Source organism: Epinephelus lanceolatus, chromosome 5, assembly GCF_041903045.1.
Source record: "Epinephelus lanceolatus isolate andai-2023 chromosome 5, ASM4190304v1, whole genome shotgun sequence".
In the NCBI taxonomy this organism is placed as follows: domain Eukaryota; kingdom Metazoa; phylum Chordata; class Actinopteri; order Perciformes; family Serranidae; genus Epinephelus; species Epinephelus lanceolatus.
In genome coordinates, this window is record NC_135738.1 from 631,977 (window position 1) to 657,653 (window position 25,677).

Here is a 25,677-nt window from a genome sequence, read left to right on the forward strand (position 1 = left end):
GGGAGGCCTCCGAGGAGCGCGAGCTGGCCCCTGCCTGGACTCTGCAGAGACGTGTCACTGTGTGTGGCTGCTTTAAATACCTTGTTTACCTGCTGCACGCTCCCTCTGACCACAAACATGAACACTAACTCAGCTGCAGTCTGTCAAGTTAAACTTTACAGTGAGCAAATAAAGGAAGCAAAGATGTCATGTGATGGCGTCCTGAGCAGAGAATGAAGTCACATTACCTCCGTGTGTGTGCGTGTGTGTGCGTGTGTGTGCGTGTGTGTGTGTGCGTGTGTGTGTGTGTGTGTGTGTGTTGTAGTCCGCTCCTCTCTGTGGTAGACAGTCTGGCCGTGTGTCCCGCTGGCGAGCTGATCACGGCGTCCCAACCCACAGAGACTGAACGGCGCGGTCATCGTAGAGTAACACCCACCCTCCAGTTCTCCCCCATGCTAACCCTCATTAGCATTGTTCATGCTGTTAGCATCATTAGCTACTAGCAGCCAGCTCAGCTGCCTCCATTTTGAGAGCCAGATGGAGACAACCAGGCTTTAAATCATAGATATGCTCTGAACATTGTAAAGCGTCGTCACCAGAAACGTCTCACAGCAGATTCTTCAACATAAGTATCAGTTTGAAAACTATGTGGATCTGCACACACACGGCCTGAATGTCCAACAACTGGTTTCAGCCACCAGGGGGCAGCAGACGCCGTTTATAAAGAGTCCAATATTCACTGTCTTTTGTCCTGTTTTTGGTCTCCACGACTTCCTGAAGGAAATATCTGTCTCTGTAGTTTTCACTGTGTTCAGCAGCTGCATCTGTCTGTTGTTGGTGCTGAGCAGGTTGTGTACAGGAGGCTGTGAGGCGCTGAGACTGAAGCTAAACACTTAACAGCTAAAACTCATGAATGATATTTCAGGGTCACTGAAACACAGCAGCATCAGGCTTCAGTCTGAAGCTGTTTGGTTTTTTTTGTCTTCATTTAAGTCCTTTGATTTTCTTTTTATGTTGTCGTCATGTATGTTGTTGTTTTTTTTCTCCAACACATGAACTACGTGTTCTTGTTGGTTCCCCGTGTCGGAGTTATTTCTGTTCTGACTTTGCTTCATGTCAAACTGCAGCTCTGTGATTTTTTCACAGTGACACACTGACCGTCAGCTGACTGCCTTCACTCCATGCGTGGCACACAACAACTCACTCTCTTTAAATAAAGACCATTTATTTAAAATCAAAAGCATTTCTATAGATCCATTCTCCAGTGGCAAATATAATATCTGATATTAATGGCGAACAAGACAATAAGAGCTCAACATGCCATAAAATGCACTTTAACTATATTTTGTACACGAGGCCAAATTGATCCCTTGGCCACGCCATGCATCATCTGAACATCATTTTAAATACTCAACAAGCCCCGCCAAAGTTTACAAGCATGAAAATATGAACTGATCCTAATAAAGTGGCTGCTGACTGCAAACAATAAAGAAACAGGAAATATATTTGAACAGGTGTATGTTTGGAGACATTATAGTGCATCATCCAGAGACGCGTCAGAAACATGATCAGACATAAGAAGACACAAATTAATAATTAATAATTAATAATTGCACATAATAAAGTGTTTTAACCCAGAACAGGTTAAATTTCTCTTTTAGAATCAGCACCTGCTGGAACAAAATGACTGATATGAAATGAGCCTACAACACTGTCACATTCAGCGCCTCTAACATGACCACTGACACATGTATGTACACACAGACGTCTCCTGCAGCCACACACACACACACACACACACACAGATTCACTCCACTCTTCATGTCCACGTTGACATTTGGACAAACAGGAAGCTGCTTGTTAGTCGTCTCTGTGTTGTGAAACGGTCCGTGTTCACGACCTCGTGCACGAGTTCTTCTCTCTGCTAACGGTGCAGGCCGTCACACAAAGCTCTCCTCCATGTTGGAGCACAGCAGGAAGGAGTCGACCAGCCGCGGTTTGATCAGCTGCTGGTGGTCGGCTGCCTCGATGCTGTCTGGACACCCCGCTGCCAGCCTCCTCAGGGCAGCCTGCAGACACACACACACACACACACACACACACATGCATCAGTATGCGTGTGCGCACACACACACACACACACACGCACACACACACACATCATCATCATCATCATCATCACAGACCCTGCTGCACTGCAAACAGCAACATTATTTAAACTCACACACACAGACACCTGTGCACATTTCAGATATTTAACCCTTTAAACTCTGCAGTAGAAACAGCCTGAGCCCACTCTGTATTTTTCCTTAGTGTGACATCATCGCTCAGAGTATCTTTAAACACTCCACATCCCTACAGTGTGCACAGCCGGAGCTAAAAAGATGTGGAAATCAATAAACCATAATGATGATTAAAGTACTGAAAATGCTTCATTAAAAGATTCATAAATCGATTAGATAGATCGATAGATTTTACAAAATAAAAACACAAAACATTTTGATCCAAAAGATTTTTAAATGTAGTAACATACAGTAAATATTTCTCTTGAAGTTATTTTAACAATGATCATTATTTAGTTTTTGAGATATGATCATTTTTATGAATAGACATTCATTTGTTCAGCGGATGAAGTTTTATGTGTCGTATCCGAGGGAAACGCTCCCACTGACCCTCTCTGTCACAGCTACGCTTCTCTGAAGCTCTCTGACTAACAGTGCTTCTATAATTATAATCATATCTGTAACTTTGTATTTCAGCTCAGCAACATGAGACAAAATAGAGAGGTGAAGTTAAGTGCAGGAGCTTCAGTGTGACTCTCAGAGGTCAGCAGGAGGAACGAGACTGATCACAGTGTAGAAATATCATCATCTGTGTCTGTTTTCAAAACCAGTCTGAATGAGCTGCCATGTGTCTCTGTTCATGTTGTGTCACGTATCAAACCAGTTCAGACTGATGGAATAAATGTGTTTAGTAGTTCAGCATCAGGTGAGTTTAGTCTCCAGGTGTGTGGAGTTGTGTAGATTATAAATGTGACTGTATATTATCTGCACTGTCTTTTCTTAAATCTAGATAACATGCCCATGAACACTTTTTAAAATATAATTTATGTCCTGGCTCCTCTCGTCAAGCTTTAGATCCCATTTCACATCTCTGTTATTTATCACGATGAACTGGACTTGTATTTTTTTTATCTGTTTTTGTGAATGAAATGATGAATTAATTGTTCCTCTGGTGCATTTTCATGCAGTTTTGCACCACGAGTCACGAAACGAGGACAGAAGCTTCAGATTCCTGCTGCACAAAGACTTAATGTTGCTGTTACACTTTTAATTTTAGATTTATATAAATCTAGGATCATGCAAACAACTGTTGCAGTCCAGCATGATAATGACAAGATATTATGTTTGTGCTGCATTTAATGTAAAGTAACTTGAGTTAACGTCATGATGACGGAAAGACAGAAGACTTTTTTTGCAAAGGGAATAAATGTTTGAGATATTAAGTTTGTACTTAAAGAGGATCATGCAAACAGCTCCTGCAGCCGTCCTCAGGATGCTCCATTTTACAGCTTATTAATAATAAAAATAAAACCTGTGTGTGTGTGTGTGTGTGTGTGTGTGCAGACTTACAGTAAATACAAACTGCAGAGATCCTGGATTCAGATCTGCCTCAGCAGAGTACTGGAGTAACACGTGTGACGTGTGAGGAGAGCCGTGAGCCTCCCTCCAACATTTACATTTAAGATTACAAACGATGTGTGAAAGCTCAGCACACTTTGAAGGTAAAAACTCAGCACCCACAAACGGCGGACTGGACCGTGGGCTAAAAGGATAAAATAGAATCACATTAATCTGAATAGACGGACGAGTGTGGCTGCAGTGAAGAGGAGGGCATTTCTCAGCCTAATTAAGCTCCTGACCATTACGGGCTGTGAATCCCCTCGTCGGCTCCCAGATCTGCTCTCAATAATTACCAGCAGAATGAGAGGGAGTCCGAGCAGCCATATTATTCATGAGATGTACATATTTAAACATACGACGTTTGAGCTGATGGGGAGCGGTCAGCCATCGTGGCTGCTCACATATATCTGCCCTGTGGATGTCATTAAATCGGACGGTGATGTTCCACCAACAGGCCGGCAGTGTGACGCCCTCAGTTTGTTCTGTGGAAGTACGACATGTCGAGTGCAGCTGGAAACGTGCAGTGTGTCAGGGCTGAAACTGACACCCCAACATTGAACCGCACATTTATATTCAGGACAGGCAGCAGAGCTTTACACATATGTGTAAGGGCATGGACACACACACACACACACACACACACACACTGCGTACGTACCAGGCAGGCGACCAGCACAGAGTCGCTGTTATTCCTCTCAGTGGGGGAGCGACACAGTTCAATCAGACGAGGAACAGCTGAAGAAAATATCAGATATATGAAAGAGATGAAGACACAACAGAGACGTTCAGTCACAGTAAAATCACTTTTCAGCATCTGACTGTTGTCTTCATTTTCTGTGCACTAACTAACAGCCGCCTGTAAAATCTGTAAATGAAATCACCGTCAGCACAAAGTTTCTTCTTCTGCTCCTCTGAACGATGCCGTCTGTGTTTCCAGGTGACGCATCACCTCCACCCAGGTCATCACCTCCACCCAGGTCATCACCTCCACCCAGGTCATCACCCACCTCCACCCAGGTCATCACCTCCACCCAGGTCATCACCCACCTCCACCCAGGTCATCACCCACCTCCACCCAGGTCATCACCTCCACCCAGGCCATCACCCACCTCCACCCAGGCCATCACCCACCTCCACCCAGGTCATCACCTCCACCCAGGCCATCACCCACCTCCACCCAGGTCATCACCCACCTCCACCCAGGTCATCACCTCCACCCAGGTCATCACCTCCACCCAGGTCATCACCCACCTCCACCCAGGTCATCACCTCCACCCAGGTCATCACCTCCACCCAGGTCATCACCCACCTCCACCCAGGTCATCACCTCCACCCAGGTCATCACCTCCACCCAGGTCATCACCCACCTCCACCCAGGTCATCACCTCCACCCAGGTCATCACCCACCTCCACCCAGGTCATCACCTCCACCCAGGTCATCACCCACCTCCACCCAGGTCATCACCTCCACCCAGGTCATCACCTCCACCCAGGTCATCACCCACCTCCACCCAGGTCATCACCTCCACCCAGGTCATCACCCACCTCCACCCAGGTCATCACCTCCACCCAGGCCATCACCCACCTCCACCCAGGTCATCACCCACCTCCACCCAGGTCATCACCTCCACCCAGGTCATCACCTCCACCCAGGTCATCACCCACCTCCACCCAGGTCATCACCTCCACCCAGGTCATCACCCACCTCCACCCAGGTCATCACCTCCACCCAGGTCATCACCCACCTCCACCCAGGTCATCACCCACCTCCACCCAGGTCATCACCTCCACCCAGGCCATCACCCACCTCCACCCAGGTCATCACCCACCTCCACCCAGGTCATCACCTCCACCCAGGTCATCACCTCCACCCAGGTCATCACCCACCTCCATCCAGGTCATCACCTCCACCCAGGTCATCACCCACCTCCACCCAGGTCATCACCTCCACCCAGGTCATCACCTCCACCCAGGTCATCACCCACCTCCACCCAGGTTATCACCTCCACCCAGGTCATCACCCACCTCCACCCAGGTCATCACCTCCACCCAGGTCATCACCCACCTCCACCCAGGTCATCACCTCCACCCAGGTCATCACCCACCTCCACCCAGGTCATCACCTCCACCCAGGTCATCACCCACCTCCACCCAGGTCATCACCTCCACCCAGGCCATCACCCACCTCCACCCAGGTCATCACCTCCACCCAGGTCATCACCTTCACCCAGGTCATCACCTCCACCCAGGTCATCACCCACCTTCACCCAGGTCATCACCTTCACCCAGGTCATCACCCACCTCCACCCAGGTCATCACCTCCACCCAGGTCATCACCTCCACCCAGGTCATCACCCACCTCCACCCAGGTCATCTCCTCCACCCAGGTCATCACCTCCACCCAGGTCATCACCTCCACCCAGGTCATCACCCACCTCCACCCAGGTCATCACCTCCACCCAGGCCATCACCCACCTCCACCCAGGTCATCACCTCCACCCAGGTCATCACCTTCACCCAGGTCATCACCTCCACCCAGGTCATCACCCACCTTCACCCAGGTCATCACCTTCACCCAGGTCATCACCCACCTCCACCCAGGTCATCACCTCCACCCAGGTCATCACCTCCACCCAGGTCATCACCCACCTCCACCCAGGTCATCTCCTCCACCCAGGTCATCACCTTCACCCAGGTCATCACCTCCACCCAGGTCATCACCTCCACCCAGGTCATCACCCACCTCTACCCAGGTCATCACCCACCTCTACCCAGGTCATCACCCACCTCCACCCAGGTCATCACCTCCACCCAGGTCATCACCCAGGTCATCACCTCCACCCAGGTCATCACCTCCACCCAGGTCATCACCCACCTTCACCCAGGTCATCACCTTCACCCAGGTCATCACCCACCTTCACCCAGGTCATCACCTCCACCCAGGTCATCACCCACCTCTACCCAGGTCATCACCTCCACCCAGGTCATCACCTCCACCCAGGTCATCACCTCTACCCAGGTCATCACCCACCTCTACCCAGGTCATCACCTCCACCCAGGTCATCACCTCCACCCAGGCCATCACCTCCACCCAGGTCATTGAACTTTAACTATGCAGAGTCAGCGGTAAAAACATACAAATCTAAATTCTGCTTTCTTTCAATTTATTTGGATTCAGTCAGGATCCAGAGACTCAATTCTGCTGCTGAGCTTTGGTCGACTGTAGAGAAGAGAAGGCAAAACATTTTTTAATTTTCATTCTATTTTTTTCTTTTCTTTTCATTGATAAATGAAAATTGAAATGTTAAAAAATAACCGTTATTTATTTCTGTATTATTATTTTTTGTTATCAAAGTCGAAGGGAGCCACTGGAGAGGAGCCGCCGACCTCTGACCCACACCGTCACCTCCACCTCTCACAGCTTCACGTCTTAGTTCCTCTCGTCGTTTCAAAGCTTTTAAACACAATCATCTGTCAAAGAGTTTTACAGCTGCTCTTTGTCATCAGGTGGAGTTGCCCCTGGTTTGTGGACTTTATTTGGTTCACTTACAGCAGATATTAATCTGTAATCCAATTAGGTGTCTGTCTGTTTTAGAGCTGAGTAGTTCTGATTTTGTTTTAGTGTTCTCTGTCTGTAACTGACGTCTCTGTCTCTCTGTCTGTCTCGGCCAGGACAATCTTAAGAAAGAGATTTTAAATCTCAAGAGGTTTTTCTGGTTAAAATAAAGGTTCAATAAATCCATTTAGAAAATCACCTCCATCAGTACTTGTACTGTGGAAAAGGATCTCCTCCTTGAGGATGAATAAACCGAACGCCACTGAAGTTAAAAGAAAAATAATAATTTCTGTCTTCTGTTATGAAACAGAGACACATGTTATGACATGTTAGGTGTCATAAAGAATCCACAGTGAGCTGCTTCTCATCAGACAAAGACGTCTGCTGACAAATGGACTCACAGTCTATTCTGTCTTGTCCACTGAGGGGACACAGGGACATCTGGACTGTGAGACACTTTTTACTCCTTAAAGGTTCATTGTTTAGAATTTAGTGACATCTAGTGGTGATGCTGCGAACTGCAACCAAGTGAAACTTCTGTGTGCCAAGCGTGTAGGAGCAAACATGAAAATGTGAATGGGCCCAATGAGCATGTGTGTGGTTTATTACTCTGGGCTGTACATGGTGCCTCAGTGGACGAGGACCTGCTCCCTGTGTCGATACAAATGTCTCCTTCAGACGTAAAGAAAACTCAACCATTCTAAAAAAAAAGTGTTTCTCTGAACTGTATTCTTGAAATAAAACTGGAGCTGCACCTTTGAGCTGGATGGCAGTTTGAGCCACATCAGGGTCTCTGCTCAGACGGGCCAAAGTCACTGCAGCTTTCTGCTGAACGCGCTCGCAGGCGGCGCCCTCCGATGGACTGGAGGAGGACGGCTTTTCTCCCAGCAGCAGCAGCAGGCGCTCGATCCCTAACAGACACCACACACAGTGCACATGAAGCAGAGAGGCGTCAGGGAGGACGGCCACAACAGACACGTGCTGTCAGAAGCTACAGACAGACTCAAGGAAACAGAAGAAGACAGGAAGCAGAAACATAACACAGCACAGTGATGAGTTTAAAATATCCACACAGGTTACACACGTCACTGTCAGAGAGGATTCAGACCCACAGGACAGTCGACAGTCTATAAATGTTCAGTGTGCAGGTGGCTTCACACACAGGTCTTCACCTGAGACTCAAACAAAGTGACTTTAATGTGCAGGATGTAAAAGAAGAACTCGTTTCATGGACCCTCACTACAGGAGGCCGGAGTGAGACATGAAGCTTATATGGAAATGTAAAGTGACTGATGGAGCCAGATTCAGCCCCGGCTGCAAAATTTGGTTCCCAAGACATTCTGAGAATATGTGGGAATGAATGGGTATGTTCCCAAAATGTTGTGGGACAGTTCTCTGAAGACATAAAGGTCTGTTTAGTTCAGAATAAATGAAATCACAGAGACAGAGGAACATGTAGAGGAGGATGGACTCATGAAACACACGATTAATGAGTGAAAATATTACAGTTAAAATGTGAAGTTCTGCCAGACTTCCTCACAGACTTTATCTGATACTGCCCTCTTCAGGATCAAAGAGGTATTACACCTGTTTCCTTGCTTGTACTTTAAAATAAAATAAATGTTGCATATTGGGAGAAGTTCAAGTGAAACGTGCAAAGATAAAAGAGTGCAAATATAAAAAGTATAAGAAAACAAGGTTTTAAGGTTCAGTGTGAAATACAACCTGAAATACAAACAAGATATAAAATGATCAAATCAGACTGGATCCTAAAAATGTTTGTCCTTCATCCATCTGCAGATTCACCCATTAAATATAATAATATGTAGGATGTAATCAACAGTAACAGCTGTAATCAGATTACCTTGGTCCTGCAGGACTTCAGAGGCACACTGCTCCAACACTGACAGGTTCGCCAAGATGGTCACCACCTGACAGTAAAACAATAAAGAGTTAATGTTATTTGTTCATCACGATTCACACAGCAATAAAATATTAAACATAATAGAGGATACAGATTATTTACAAAAGAGTAAAGACAGAGGAAGATATTAAAATGAAATACTGAATGAGTTCCAGGTTTAAAAATCACTATTAAAAATATTAAAAGTGCAGACAAGAGGTCAAAGACAAAAAAATTAAAATGATTTAAAATAGAGTTTAAAGATATTTAAGCAGTCATTACAGAGAGGAGGAGGAGGAGTGAGGAAGGAGGCAGCAGGGTGACTCACTGTGCTTCAAAATAAAATCACACATGACAAAAACAATTCAGATAAGAAGGTATTATTATTATTATTATTATTATTATCATTATTATTTTAATATTATTATTATTATTATTATCATCATTATTATTTTAATATTATTATCATTGTTATTATTATTATTTATATTATTATTATTATCAAAGGGGAATAATAGTTATAATAATAACACTGATTGTAAAATAATGTTTGTACCTGTGAACCTCACAGTTTAAACTGAACTGAAGCTTGTCAAAATAAAAAGATGCTTCCAGTGTTCCTGCAGCTCTTCATCATCATCTTCATCATCATCTGCTGCTGCTGTTTCACTACAGAACAAGTTCTGCTCAGTTCAGAGTTATTAATGTTCACCCTCTGTTTAAAGTTCATGTTGTCACTGTTCAATTACTGTTTTTTGTTATCTATAATATTTCAGATTTATTGAGCAGCACCTCGGAGCACAGTCACAGTGAAACAGATTTATTGTCACGTAGCTTTGTACAAATCAATAACCTGAAAAATGTGGAGCACAGAGAGGCAGTCAGAGCTACAGGCTACCGTGAGGCTAAAAACAGAGTTCAACAACTTTTTATGTCGGGGCTTCAGGACACTTGGATCACTACGGACGAGCAGTATGGAGATATTTTGTGGTTTCAATTATGTGTTCTTGGACGTTTGAATCTGGGGCGCCGTCAGCCTCCATTAGGTGTGCTAGCTGCTCCCCTTGGATCTCTGCAAGGGATGTGAGGACTCTGAAACTTCACCTGAGCCTCCCTCGGCATATGGGTGAGTAGATAATGGCTGAATTTACATTTTTGGGTGCACTATCCCTTTAACCAAAGGTCGTCCAGGTAATACTTTGTGTCCTCACATTGTTCCTTTATCTTGTCTCAGTATTTCATAATTACAACATTCAGATTGACCCGTTCATCGCCCTGTTTGGTTGTTCTGAAGTTTCTCTCGCTCTGACACAGACTGGACAGAAGTCCTGTTTACTTCCTGTTTATGAAACGGGTGAAATGTTGTTTTTATTTCAGTCAAGTCTTTGTTTCTCTGCGTGGGTTGAGTATGTTTGTCTAATTTCTGAGGAAAATTAAATATAATATGAAAAAATATTTATGAGTGTGTGTGTGTGTTTTTAAAGTGAGGAGCTGTGTGTGTGTGTGTGACTGTGTGTGTGTGTGTGTGTGTGTGTGTGTTTTTAAAGTGAGGCGCTGTGTGTGTGTGTGACTGTGTGTGTGTGTGTGTGTGTGTGTAGGTTGTGCACCTGGTCTTTGGAGTACGGCGTGTCGACTCTCTGGCGGTCTCTGCAGGCCTGCAGCAGGATGTGGATGGCGTTGAGCTGCAGCAGGATCTCACAGGCCATGCTGTCAAAGAAGGTGATGTTGGCCAACGCTGCAGACGCCAGGAGGAAGACTTCACCACAGGAGGCGCTCTCACACAGCTCTGACACAGGAAGACGTCACTCAGTTAAGATACAGATCATCACATGTGACACTATGAAGAGCGCCGACTGACTGACTGACTGATTCTTATTCACCACAGTCTGAGATGCAGTCTCTGAAACAACAAAGAACAGTCTTAAAATATTTTTAATTTGTTTTATAATTCACTTCATTCATTAAACTATTTGATTATAAAATATTCGTTGTAAAGAAACATCAAATATCTGCTCTGAACCTGATAAAAACTTAACTAAAATAAATCCACAGTGAACGATCCTGAATGATCCTCAGATTGGGTCGAAGGTTCCCTCAAGAGTTTCTGGATCGTTTGTCTCTTTGGGCTTTGACTTCTTCTTTTTCCCCGACCTCATAAAACATTTAAAGATTACATTTTTTAAATCCTGCATTAGCGAAGGAAACCCTGCACCATCTTTTATGGAGGACAGGAGACAGTGGCGTCCCACAGTTCCCTCCAGCAGCAATATTTTAAGTTCACTAACATCCACTGTCACATCACCACGTGGCCCAGTGCAAGTGCAAATGGATTCTCTGAAGCCATGTTCACACTGCGAGCGACAAAGCAACAAGCTACAGGTTATTCTCAGTGACATGAAGCTTCAAACTAACGCCCAACACTTCGCTGCAGACAGGCGTGCCACACTGCAGCGTCTTAATGTTTTACTGCACCAGTACATGAGTGAGGAGTGTGACAGAGAGCGTGTACGACCTCGCCCTCCGCACAGATCCATCACATCACCAGACGACAAAACAATCCTGTGAGTCTAATTTTCTGAACTATTCATTGTTGGTTATTTGTTAACCTGACAACAACCCTTGGTCAGGCTGACTATGGGTCAAAGGTCAAAGGTCAGGGTGACATCATCAGTCCACTCACTGATGAGCGCGGTGACGATGTCATGCATGCTCTCCAGGAAGCTGGCGAGGTGCTGTGTGGACGTGTGGTGAGGCGAGGTGATCTGGGCCACCACCGCCGCTGCCTCCGCCCTGGCTGCTTCCACGCTGCTCTCATCGGTCAAGATGTCCGCCAGGCACAGGATCCCATCCACCTGCACGCCACACAACACACAGGATGCACCGTCATCATCGTCATCATCATCATCATCACCATCATCTGATCTATCAACAGTCATCTGTTTGAGACAGACGAGACGTTAAAGGAAAACAGCTGAGACACTGTCAGTCACTGAGAGTCACTCATGCTACACGGTTTCATCCCGAGCTGCCGACCTGTGTTGGTTTAATTCTTTACCAGGATTACTACGACTACGCGTCAGCTCACAGAGAGACGCAGCAGAGACCCCAGCTACAGATACTGAGCCGCACATGTGATGATTCTCTGGATAGTTTTGGGTTTTCTCTGGTTTGTGTTTGGTTGTAGCTGCAGCTGCAGATGTAGCATGGCTACATGTGTTAGCATCACTGTGCTCGGTGGTTTCTGTCAGAATCTGTCACTCACACAGTGAGTGGTTTGCTTCCTACCTCCAAAGCCGCTCAGCCTCTGTCCAAATTGTTAATGTGTACTCCTCCTCTGCTCCCATCTCCTATGGTGCTCCCCAAGGCTCCATTTTAGGCCCAATTTTATTTTTACTATACATGCTTCCATTAGGCTCTATACTAAGGAAATACAATATATCTTATCACTGTTATGCAGATGATTCCCAGTTGTACCTCCCTTTGAATCCATCAGATCCTTGCAGCATTAATTCACTATTACTCTGTATTAATGACATAAAATCTTGGATGGCACAAAGCTTTCTTCAGCTGAACCATGACAAAACTGAGGTCCTCATCTTTGGCCTTACAGACACTTCTGCCTCTGTTACCAGTGCTCTTGGCCCTCTGTCTTCACATTTAAAATCTCATGTAAAGAATCTTGGTGTCATCTGACTCTGGCTTTAAATTTGATAAACAGATCAACTCAGTTGTCAGCTCAAGCTTCTTCCATCTAAGATCCATTGCAAAACTTGAATCATTTCTGTCCATAAAAGATTTAGAAATTCTGGTTCACGCTTTCATCTCCTCCCGGTTAGATTATTGTAATTCCCTCTACACCGGCATCAGCCAGTCAGCTCTGTCACGCTTGCAGCTCATTCAGAATTCAGCAGCAAGACTCATTACTGGTACCAGGAGAAGTGCTCACATTTCCCCTGTGTTGGCCTCGCTTCACTGGTTACCTGTAAAGTATAGGATTGATTTTAAGACTCTTTTATTTGTTTTTAAAGCACTGCATGGACCAGCACCAGATTATATTTCAGAACTCCTCGCTCCCTATTCCACCTCTCGTCCCCTCACTGACAAATCACTGCTTTCTATCCCACTTACAAAGTTGAAAACCAGAGGTGACAGAGCTTTTTCAGCTGTTAGATCCTCACCCTCTATAAATACATTCAAAGCCCGGCTAAAAATCCATCTCTTTGCCTTAGCTTTTGGTGATTCATCACGAGAACATATTGTTTGATATTCATCTTTTTCATTGAATTTGCTCAAGACGAACTCTACTGTCTTGGTTGATTATCTTTCTTGTTGTGCATAATTGTGTCCATTGTAAAGCACTTTGGTCAGTGATTGTTGTTTTTAAATGTGCTCTATAAATAAAGTTGACTTGACTTGACTCAAAGATCCACTGATGCTCACAGGACACCTGAAATATTAACACAGCTACTTCACCAATATCTATCAATGGTACATAACTGTTGGCTAACCAGCTCATCTCACTGTAGTGGACAGGTGCTGCACTGTCAGTTAGCATTAGTGTTAGCGTTAGCGTCAGCTCGCTAACATATTTATTTTCAATACAACACAGAACAAAGCAGCTGCAACATGACAAATAAACACATAGCTGAAAATAAGACAATAAGAAAGTGTATTTTCAGATATGAATTAATTTCTGAAAACATCAACTTGGTGTCCACAAACAAACAAACAAACAAACAAACAAACAAACACACAGCTACATCTCCATCTCTCAGACAGTCAGCGTGAGTCACCGACACACGACTCAAAATTATTATTTACTTTATTTGTTTGACTTGAAGCGATTTTATCAGGATTATATGTGTCTTTACTGCGCTGCTTTGTTGATCTGCACCTCCTGAAATCAACTTTCATGTTTTAAGGCCTTGAAGCCTCTTTAAGGATCTGCAGACGCTGCGCTCTGGTTGGTTGGCTGACAGCATGATGTCATTGACTGCAGGTATCTTTACTCTCCTCACATCAGCGACCTCGCTGGAAACAAGTTTCAGACTTTATTGTTTCATCCGTGACATTTTTGTAGTTTTGTGTGATTTAATGTCTTTTTTATAACGTCAAATAAAAATGAACAAAAACATAAAAACAGATTTATTGAAAGTTATTTGTTAAACAGTCCGACAGCACAGGAAACAGGTCTGACACGTGTCACAGGGACCTGAGTCCTCGGCGTCCTCAGTGTCAGCTCACAGCTCCGCCCGTAAAACACCATCCCAATTAAAACTGTGATTTAATGGCCGACAACAAACTGTGGTATACGAGTCAGCTGACATCACTCAGAGTGTGAACATCATCATCATCATCATCATCATCCTCATCATCATCCTCTGTTCACAGTTCACTCAGGGCCACAAGCTCATATTTATCTCACCTGGCTGTTTGTGTTTGCTTCTGTGTGTGTGTGTGTGTGTGTGTGTGTGTGTGTGTGTGTGTGTGTGTGTTAGGTAAATGATGAAGATGTAGAGCAGACGTTCCTCCACTGGGGGGCAGTGTTGCTCCAAAGGTTCCTGCAGCAGCTGACTGTAGTTCTTATTAAACTCTGATCACATGTCAGTGTGTGTCATCAGCACACACACAGTCTGATACACACAGTCTGACACACACAGTCTGATACACACAGTCTGACACACACAGTCTGACACAGTCGTCCATATTATCAGTTTAAACTCAGAGTCATGACCTGCAGGATGTTGGTCTGGAGGGTGGAGACCGACACCTTCATCATGTCCTGGAGAAAACTCCCTGACGCATCACAAACATGTTGTTTTCAGTCACTTTTCAGTCTTCAAGTGAAAGTGAGCGTGTTTGTGATGCCAAGCCGCCGCCAGCCGCCTCTCCTGCAAACTAAAGTTTAGAGGATCCAGACGGAGGCGAGGCGTCACACCTGTCAGTCTTATCTGCTGACGAGCATCAGCGCTCAGCTTCACAGGGCACTTCCCTATTTTTGTCTCTGTGGACGTCAGCAGCACTGTGCCATCGCGACCCACTGACGTGGAACAATCCACTCTCCTCCACACCCCCGCCCCTCCTCCTCCTCCTCCTCCTCCTCCCTAAAATAGGATATTCCCCATCTCCTCATTTATCGTAGAGCGGATGGATCTCATTCAGTTTATTTTCTGGGCCCACGCCAAATAACTTTTCTGCATCTTCAGGAGTCACAACAAAGTTTACGACGCCTGCTCTCAGGAAGTGCTCACAGAATCTCAGCCTGTGACCGACGACAGAAAACACCTCGACCTGTGTGTCTGTTTCACACTTTATGAACTCTTTGACTTCATGAAGCACAGAATCTACAGAGAAATAAAGAGCAGCACAAAGAAAAGAAAAGACAAATACATGCTGACGGGATGATTTAACGTGGACATCACATGAATCATGTGACGTCTGTCTCACTGGCTGAATAAACACAACATGTTCTCCTCTGTTTTTCTCACAGCTCTTCTTGGAGTCGTGACGAGCAGGTCGTCTGTTCCACAACATCTAAGTAGTGTTAACAAAATGGCTGACAGTCTTTGTGGAGCCAGGCTTTAGTAACGGCCTCTTTACCTCCTGCCAACGAGGTCTTTAGCAGACAGGGATCATCTTCACTGATCTGTCTGAGACAAAGGGAAGTGAACCTAAAGGTTATGAAGCTCTTGTTGTTTCTTCTGTCCAGAACGTCTGAATAATAGGATGAGAACAGAGGACATGGACATGGACATGGTGGACCATGATGTCTCCACACTGCCTCCAGCAGCAGGACTTGATTCTGAGTTAGTGGACTGTCTTTCTCACATTCAGCAACACGTCCTCACTTATTTCAACATTCAGCTCTTTTCCCATCGTCGTTTCACATCATGTGCAGCGTCCTTAATAACTGAGCGTCTCTCCTTCCTAGAGTCCTCTCCTTCCTAAAGTCCTCTCCTTCCTAAAGTCCTCTCCTTCCTATAAAACAAAATAAAATCATATTTCCAAGATGTTATAATGAACGTCAGTATGAAGATAACATTTTCATGCAGCTTGAACGTCACTGCAGCTGCTGGAAACAGGAAGTGCTGAGTTAATGCCTGTGATCTGTCCGCTTTCAAAGTTTGAGACAGACTCCATGTTGTCTTCTCGTCTGTCCACACACAGCTGATGGCAGACATCTTGTTGTTGATAGCAGAGCCTCCAACAGGTGAATTTGTTGAAGGAAGTTACTGTCGTGCTGCTGAGTTTTACATCCGCCCACAGGACGACGTGTTTCTGTAGTCACACATATATTTGTAATTTAGGCATTTTAGTTTGACGCCTACAACTTTATTGGTTTGTCCTGTTTTGATATTTCTCAGGAAACAGGAATTGGTTTGGAGGTATATTAGTTTCTCAGAATTAAACCCTCCTCTGGAGTCATGTGACCACCCCCTCCAGGCCACCGTAGCCTCACGGCTTCCTCTATCAAACGATTTTGAATTTCATTCTAAGTTTCAGAGCTGGGGGGTAAAGTCAGTCTGAATCTCTGATGGTCTGTACTCCATGTTAAAGTTGTGTTTCTTTATGTGTGTGTGTGTGTGTGTGTGTGTGTGTGTGTGGCAGCTGTGTTCCTGATCAATAATCATCGTGTTGTGGTTACATAATGTTCCAGTTGGGGATAAACTAAGTTAGTGTGCTGAGCAGCACAGATTCGTGCCGGCCTCTCCTCTCCATCACTGACAGGTGTGTTTCTCAAGCCTGAGCGATCTCTGCTGAGCGCTTGGTGGCGCAGACTCGCCTGACAGCGTCTCTCCCGGGACGGACGGGGCTGCTAATCTGGGGCGGACTTTGGTTCCCGTTAAAGAGTTTCCACACTTGGATGATTCACGCCGTCCCAGCTGCTCTGTGCGTGAACACAGACGCCGCTGTGGCGCTCGTCATCATCAGCAGCAGGAATCAGGTTATATTTGTCTTTCAGGTGTGTCTGTTGTTTCTGTGCTTGAATTCTCCACAGAGAACAAACGAGGACAAACAAAGACGCATGTATCATTATCTCTGTGTCTCTGTCTCACACACACACACACACACACACACACACACACACACACAGGAGTGACTCAGGTCTGAGTGTTTGTGACCTGTCAGGAGTTTCAGAGGTATGATGACCTCATCTCTGCACTCTGCACTGTAAATCATGACTCATCTGTGTGTGTGTGTGTGTGTGTGTGTGTGTGTGTGTGTACTGTATCACAGTCAGACACCTGCTTTCTCTGCCATCCTAAAATTATAGGCAGCTCCTGGTCCGCCCTCGGCCAGCTCAACCTGCTCAACTCATTCATGAAAATTTAATCCAGCTAAAGCTTCGAAACGTCGGCTGCTGCAGACGAAAGTTTCCCCTGAACACAGGAACATGACAGAAACATGACAGAAACATGACAGCGACAGAGACGACAGAGGCTGTTTGTGTCAGCTGAACATTAATTATTCATCATGAGACATAAACAGACGACTTCTGACCCAGTCTGTCAGTGTCAGAGGATGAACTCACCTGTAACAGGTGTTTCCTCCTGATCTACAGGACACATGCTGTTGATTCAGGTAATTACCAGTTTCATCATGTTTCAATGGTAATTAAATGGTTTTCTGTACGTGTCAGCATGTCAGTGTTCACTCCGCACTAGGGGACCGACCGTTATGATGAGAGGGGACAGTTTGTGTTGTGAAACATACATCAGATAATGAATGAAGCACTGAGGAGGACGTGTGGTCTTTACCTGGGCTGAGTGCAGAGGCAAACTAATTAAATGGTTTTATTTTTAATAACTTCTGAACCTCAAATACTTTGAAAGACATTTTCTTCTCTCTTTCTTTGCTGCGTGTCACCCTCATTCTCACTCCTCCCTCGTGTCACTCTGTGTCACACCGTAACAAAGGCAGTAAAAAAACAAAACAAACAAACATTAGTACGAATTCGATCCTGTAAAGATCATTATGACCTGTGTTCATTCTGCTGCTGAGCAGAGCTCCATACTTCAGCTGGCTGGATCCAACATGGCGGCCGGGTCACAAATCTGTCTCTGGGAACAGTTCACGAGTTCATGAGCAGCAACTGACGGCTCGACAGACGCTCCTCAGCTCTGATTGGATGTTTTCATTGTGCTGTGGTAGATTCTAGTGAACAGCATCAGGAGCAGCAGGAGGAGGAGGAGGACGAGGAGGAGGAGGACAAGCAGGAGCAGGAGGAGGAGGGACGTGATTGGTTTCACAGACTGTCTCATGCACGTACTTTGGATTATTTCCTGGTATAGAAAGCCTTGTCTTAAATCACTGTGTTTCTGTGCAGCCACAGCCTCCTCCTCCTACTCCTCCTGCTGCCTCTGTTGGCCCACATTCATTCACCTGTGAAAATAAACTGTCCTGGCAGTCATAACACAGAGACGGCGTGCAGTAGTTCAGACGTTACTGAGCTCCGTCAGCTGATCAGGGTAAACACAGTCAGTGTGGACTGAAGGGACGAAGACGTCTCACTGTCTCTGTCTGTCTCTGTCTGTCTCTGTCTGTCTGTCTCACATACATCCACATCACCACTTTTATCCATCACAACAAAACTCATGAGATATTTTACTTCCTGTTTTTATACATTTGGATCTGACCCTGAAATAAAGAGTGAAATCTCTCCTCTGTGAATCAGTGACCTCTGTCCCTCATGTTGTGTGAGCGTGTGAGACTTGACTGACCTTGTCCAGCTGGTTGATGCCCTCCTCCACGCAGCAGATGGAGGCGACGGTCCTCAGAGCGTGAGCGTACAGCTCTCTGAAGCGGTCCTGCCTGCAGATCTTGAACAAGGCCACCACAGCTCCTTCCTGTCGAGGAACCAGACACTCATCAGATCTTTGTAGTAAAAGAGACGTACAGTGATTCATAAATCTGCTCCGACATCAACCTGAGATCAGCTCAGTCCCTAATTCACAACAGTAAAACCATCTCAGGGTTCATCCACTGTGTGTGTGTGTGTGTGTGTGTGTGTCTGTGTCTGTGTGTGTCTGTGTGCGTGCGTGTATGTCTGAACTGACCATGAGTCTCTGAGTTAAATAAAGCTGCTACATCCTGATAAAAACTAATAAAAATAAGTTGATGAGAAATCAAACTTTTTAAATTCCACATGATACAGACAGAAATGTTGTTCATGAACACATCAGTCAAGTTTCATATTTCACATCAAATATCAGCTCATGTAATATCTGCAGGCAGTGAGCGTGCACGACGTGTTCAGACAGGAGCAGCACTGTGTTCAGGTCAGAGACAGATCCTGGTGTTGGTTTGACAAAGAACAAAGTGTCTGCAGTTTTATAGAAATGTATGAAATAAACTACAATCCTCCTCCGTCCTGCACCAGCCGCTGCTGCTGCTGCCTGAACTTAACCACACAGTCTGAATTCTGCTGTAACTGTCTTCACCTCAACTCAGCTGTATTCATACAGCAGCTTTCCTACAAGCGCTCAGTCTGAAGTGCCTCACATGGTCAAACTGGAACGACCCAGACACAAACAGCTGAACACAAAGTTCTCCAGGACCAGAGGGTGACGACAACAAGACAATAAAATATCCAAAAATCAAACCAAACAACACAGAACAAACTGACAACAGAAAAGAGATGATTAACAGTCCAAAAAGAAAGTAAACTAATAAAATGGCGTGACGCCTGTGAGCTCCTTCAGGCCGTCAACTGGAGTAGCACTGACTCACACGTCACACACGTCACACGTCACTCTCCATCATATGTCATCACAAACACACCCTCCCAGTCTGGCGGTCCATTTAAGCTGCAGAATCTTCCCAGCTCTCTCCTCGCCTTGTGAACATGTCCTGCATCAGTGCTGATTCAGCCCCACCTCCACCCAAAGGCTGCGGCTACAGGGGGAAATATTCAGTCATCACCCTCAGTTATCTCAAGTGAACTTCTCTGTGGGGAGCGCTGAGGCCGGAGATGCTCTGCTGTTGAAACAAACATTCAAACCTGAGCTGTCTGACTGAGACACAGTCACAATAAACTCGACACATTTAAAATCCAGATAAAAAAAGATCAATGATCGCAGAGCTGGAGGCGGTGAGGACACAGAGCGCCCTCAGCAGGACTCATCTGGGACACACGAGGAACATTTAAAAACAAAGCAAAGGAGGACGTTTCAGATCTGAGGGGAACATAAACTGATATCTGATGTACGGAGGGCCGAGGGCCGACACAGGGAACCGGTGTAGTGAGGTCAGCAGTGAGGTCATGTGATCCATTTACTTGTTTTAGTTAACATTGAGCTTCGTGTGTCCACCGTCCGTCCCTGATCACCTGTCTCTGGATGTGATGTCAGCCATCACTACATGTGACAGCCACACTAAGTTATTAATATGTAAATGAGGTGTAAAAGAGAGCGGGCTGCACATGTAGACACTGCTCATGTGGAAACACTTTGTGAGACGTTGTGTGTCCAGCAGCAGCAGCAGCTCAGGACCAGGTGTCCAACGTTTGAGAGGATGCTGTGTTTGTTGTGATGTGGGGCTGCAGCACAGAGACGCTGATGTTACTCTTCATCCCTCCGTACGTCATCGTCAGCTCTTGTCTTGAAGCACACATGATTGTGTGACCTGATGGATCAAATATCTGCGTGCTACAGGAGCTGCGGGCTGTGAGAGCCGACAGCGGGACGTTAAAGAGTCCACGGGACCTGATGTGACTGATCACACTCATCCTGTCACGATATACATATTTCCTGAAAACAGATGATGAGCTCTCTGTAATGGCTGAGCATTTTCTGCTGGATGATGTTTGGTGTAAACAAACAGGAACGTGTCGGCTCGCCGTCGACACCACAGCGCCGCTGTGACAACAAACACTTGCAGGTATTGAGTCGTATTCAGCGTGTGGATAGGCTGAATTACCAGGAGGAAGACGAAGCCTGTAACTACCACCATTATCCTAACAAGGCCATTATACCGGGCCGCCGTGTGAGGCCGTGCTGCCGGGGCTCCGAGTGACTAATCATGCTGCCCTCCAGCCTGACCGCCCCGCCCCGCTCGCCGCCTACGCAATAATGTTCCAGCGCCGTACCTGGAGGAACGCTGACAGACAGCTCTCAGTAAACTTTGTCAAACTCCAGAGACTCAGAGGACGATGGGAGCTGAAGAGGGTCAGTTCCTGTGACGCACATGAATCATGCTCTACTGATGCTCAGTTTATTTTGTGACTGTAAAACATTAAAGCTTTTTACAGCTGCGTCACGTTCACCTCTCCTCATCATGCACAGCTTCTCTCTCTTTACACTCATACTGTGAACTTTTCACATTTCTGCACAAAACTACCAAACCCTCTCAAACTGCACATGAAGCAGATTTTATTTCTTATTCTACATAATCTGAATCAGACTGTTTATATTGTTTGTTCTGTTCTGTATTTAATATTTATTGCAGTATTTACTTCTATCTGTATTTCTCTCACTATATTTATCTTTATGCACCAAAACACTGAGGCTAATGTCTTCTATGTGAAAACTTGTTTGTGATTCTGACACCAGAGAGTTGCAGAAACACACCACAGAGGAACCGTCAATCAGTTTGCTGTCAGAAAGGAGACATGTTGGATTCAGCTGACGGTGAGATCTCCAGCTGCACTAACACAACGGCCAATGTGACGAGAGAGCAGATCAAAGTGTGGACAGTAATAACTGAACCTTTCTAACGTGAGTGACGTCGGCAGAAATCCGAACACAAGTGGTGAGCAGATGTGTGATAGACACAGGTGTGTATGGTGACGTGTGCTGGACCTGTGCTCAGATCAGCATGTTAACAGCAGGTGTGACAGCTGGCTCCTCTGCAGGACTCTGTAGTTCACTTTAACTGAAGCTGCTCATACAGAGAGCGGACTGCAGTCACGTGTAGAGTCCTCACCGCGTTTCTGTTCCTAAACCTGACCTCTGTAACTTTACATTAATTATGTCACTGAAGGTTAAAGATGTGACGTCATTCGTGGGGCGCAGATGTGTGGGACATCATGTGACCTGTTCAATGATAAACCTTGTCTAGCTACAACAGTGTCTGCAGTTATATGTGGAGTGATATTTGTACATTTGACGGCAACAGCTTGTGTAGACATGCAGTAAAGCAGCAAGAGAAGCCAGTGTGTAAAAGTCACTCAGCGATGTTTCTTTAACACATCAGACGTCCATCCTGACGACCACTTTGATTCAGACGATCATCAGCGTACAGCAGAGACACCTTCCTGTTTGTTTCCTCCTCACAGACTTCTTCTTCTTCTTCCTCCTCTTCCTCCTGCTGCTTCTCCTTTTCACAGCTGGTTGGTTGTTTCTTGCAGTTGTATTGTTTCCACTGACTTCATCCTCACTCCTTCAGTGAAGCCCACAGAACACATTTATCCTCACACTGCACAAACATCCTCATGTGAGACTCCACGACTCGTCTGAAAACGCATCTCTCTCTGTTGTTTGCATGAAGGCTGACACAGCGTGTAATTTCTTTCCATCTCATCGTTTCCTGAACTGAACTCTGTTCACATGACGCCTGCAGCCTCCCGACACACCAGGCACTTCACTGCTTCATTTACACACAGAAAGGTTTAAATTAAAAATGTTTAGTTTCTGCTGCGTTCAAGAAAAGGTTGGTGGACGAAGCTCAGCCGTGATGCCTGCTGGACTCAGAGACACTCTTGTCTTTGTGCTGATTTAAACTGACACATCTTAAGTTTTTACACCGTATGATGTCGGTATTGATCATTTCTGTAAACCACATACATTTTAATGTTTAATACATGTCAGATCAGGGTGTTTAAAGTGACGCGTAGTATCTGAGGAGGTGGAGGTGATGGTGTGACACTACGCCAATCAACAAGTCATTACAGCAACGTTCTAGCCACCAAAGGCAGCTGTCTCTATCACTGTGTTTCCAAAAAACACGTTTGGTTTTTGAAAGAGAGGTCGCTGCATCTCCTGTCAGGATGAAGCCACAAAAAGTGGTTGTTTTTTCATTGGGTCACAGCTGTGTCTCCAGCAGGGACTGTCCATTGTTCTGACAACCCAAAATCCTGAAGCCTGATTAGTCCAAAAAAACCCACTTTAGATCAAGAGCCAATTTCATGTTTTGACTGAACACAGGCAGCGCTGGGAGCGCTGGGAAAGCAGGAGCAAACTCCTGAGATCAGAGGCTCAAAGTGGGAAACTGAAAGTAGCTGCAGAGACTGTGTGTTTTCAGAGAAACTGGACTCCAGAGTGAAAGGTGTTTGCTTTTGGGACAAGGGTCACATGACTGGTGTGTGAGATGAGGACCTTCTGTCAGTTATCAGCAGTCTGACGAGGAGCCGCCAGCTCCACACGTCACTCTGCATTAAACCCATCTGAACAGCAGCTGCTGATTTGTTTTCTACTGTACCAGATGTGTCGTTGGTCCAGCACACACTCACCTGGACATCTGGGCGTGTGACGACCAATGGGGCGTCAGAACGAAGGCCTGGTTCCTCAGACATGAACATGTAGAGCCATAACATGATCTTTTCCTTTTAACCATAAGGAAGTGTGTCGAACCGTAACACAACATTTACCACAACGATGTCGAAACATAAAGAAGCGTGTTAATGTTCCCGCTGCATAATGACATGTCAATGACACGTTTGCAGAAACATACAGTGGTCATATTTACTGTTGACAGGTAATTGTCTGTGACCTCTCTGCCGGGGTCGGTCTGACCACACGCTGCCTCTCAGCAGGCGTGAGTTATGGCCGCATCATGATGTCATCACAGTGTCAGGGCAGCGAGGACACGTGTGGATGAGTCTGCGTCATGACAACAGGTAAACAGTGAGACATGATGTCACAGTCGCTCTGTGATACTGCAGCTGTGTGACTGATGAAGAGACTCAGTGTTAAACATGTAACAAGCCTGGTGTCTGCTGTGTGGCGTCAGCGTGTTCTCACTCTGTCTGTCAGACTGTGTGTGTGTGTGTGTGTGTGTGAGATTGACCTCTCACTGTCAAACTAAAGAAAATGTTTTGCTGTATAAATGTGAAGCTTTTATTTCGTGGTTATGAGCGGGTCATCAGACGAACTGTTTGAAAATCATCAGCGTGGTACGTTGTGACCCGCTCAGTTCACCTGACGAGTCGGGATCATTCAGTCGAGATGAATCAGTCACGATCATGTGATCAGTATTCACAGTGTGAACAGGAAAACAATTAAAGGATCCTGCAGCAGTTTCAACCAACAGACTCTACGAGAATAAAACTCTGAATATGATTTAACACCACGAGTTTTAATCAGAGAAGGAGAGGAGAGGCCGACAATCGTCTCACACTCGTTTTGTTCACTTCAACAACACAAAGGTTTTAGTTCTCTTCATGTAGATGAGTCGTGCTGCTCTCTTCATCATCATCATCGTCATCATCATGCAAATATTTAATTTAATATGTGCAAACAAATTAAATGACTCATACACAAGTTAATGAAATCTAAATATTACATTTTAATCTGCATGTTAAACATTAAATCTAAATATCGAACTAAAATCTTTTTTAAATAATTTAAATTCTTAGTCTAAGTGTTCATGTGCATATTGGCTAAATGTTTAAAATTAATGTTTAGATTTAATATTAAACATTTAGTATTTACATTTAATTTAAATATTGGCATGACATTTATTTCTTTTAATAAGAAAAGTAAATATGAAGTATGTTGCTGTAAATCTGGTTAAAACTGATTTTTTAAAAAATCCCACCAACTCGTACTACAGCAAACATCAACAGACGCAGCTTCAAACACTCACATCTCTCTCTGAGTAAACTGTAGTGTCACTGAGTCCATCCTCACACTGTCAATCTGTTGTCTGACTTCATGACTTCATGACCCGACAACAACCCTGACGTAATGTGTCAGCAACAAACAAATACAAAGAGCAGAAGGACGTGCTGCTGTCAGACGGAAGGAAATGACCACTTCAGACCTAATTATCACACAGAGTGCTCATTTTCCCCGACGACCTGCCAACGCCTCAAACTGTCTGAGGTCCATTATTCTGCTTAACATTGTTAAAACCATCTGCTGCTTCCAGAGATTATCCACCACCATGCATCTCTGTTCATCATCATCATCCATCTCTGTTCATCATGCTGCAACAGTGACACACACACACACACACACACACACACAGATACACTGGTACAGAAAGTATCAGGTATCATATTACATATATCAAACATGTAAACGTCTCATTAAACACAGTGTGTACACAGAGACGCAGACGGAGCATCACACAAATATTTAAACAGCTCACTGCAGCTTTTCAAAACAAGAGCATGAATAACGTGATGCAGAGATGTGAGCCAGAGAATACTGTGACAGGGAGTCCTCCACCTGCTGCAGACCACAGTGGGTGGAGGAGGTTGTGTAACGACAGGTGGAGGATGTCTGTATTGGGTATTCATTATCAGGAGCCTCTCTGAGGGCCCACAGGACCGGCGGCACTGCACAGCGACTGAAAGAAGGTAAAGATGCCTGAACAACCTGCGTTTGTCACCA

General features: G+C 45.3%; 1 protein-coding gene across 2 annotated transcripts in view; it reads right to left on the minus strand.

Annotated features, from left to right (window-relative positions):
- Positions 1-1,183: 1,183 nt before the first annotated feature.
- insc (INSC spindle orientation adaptor protein) overlaps positions 1,184-25,677 on the minus strand; it is an 87,124-nt gene continuing 62,630 nt past the window's right edge. For both annotated transcript variants that reach the window (XM_033634218.2, XM_033634219.2), the window contains exons 7-13: positions 18,844-18,969; positions 11,802-11,973; positions 10,729-10,907; positions 9,083-9,149; positions 7,974-8,129; positions 4,321-4,397; positions 1,184-2,048 (exon numbers count right to left, since the gene is read on the minus strand). In XM_033634218.2, coding sequence (XP_033490109.1) covers positions 1,920-2,048; positions 4,321-4,397; positions 7,974-8,129; positions 9,083-9,149; positions 10,729-10,907; positions 11,802-11,973; positions 18,844-18,969 — 906 coding nt within the window. In that variant the 3' untranslated portion in view covers positions 1,184-1,919. The remainder of the gene's footprint in view (positions 2,049-4,320; positions 4,398-7,973; positions 8,130-9,082; positions 9,150-10,728; positions 10,908-11,801; positions 11,974-18,843; positions 18,970-25,677) is intronic.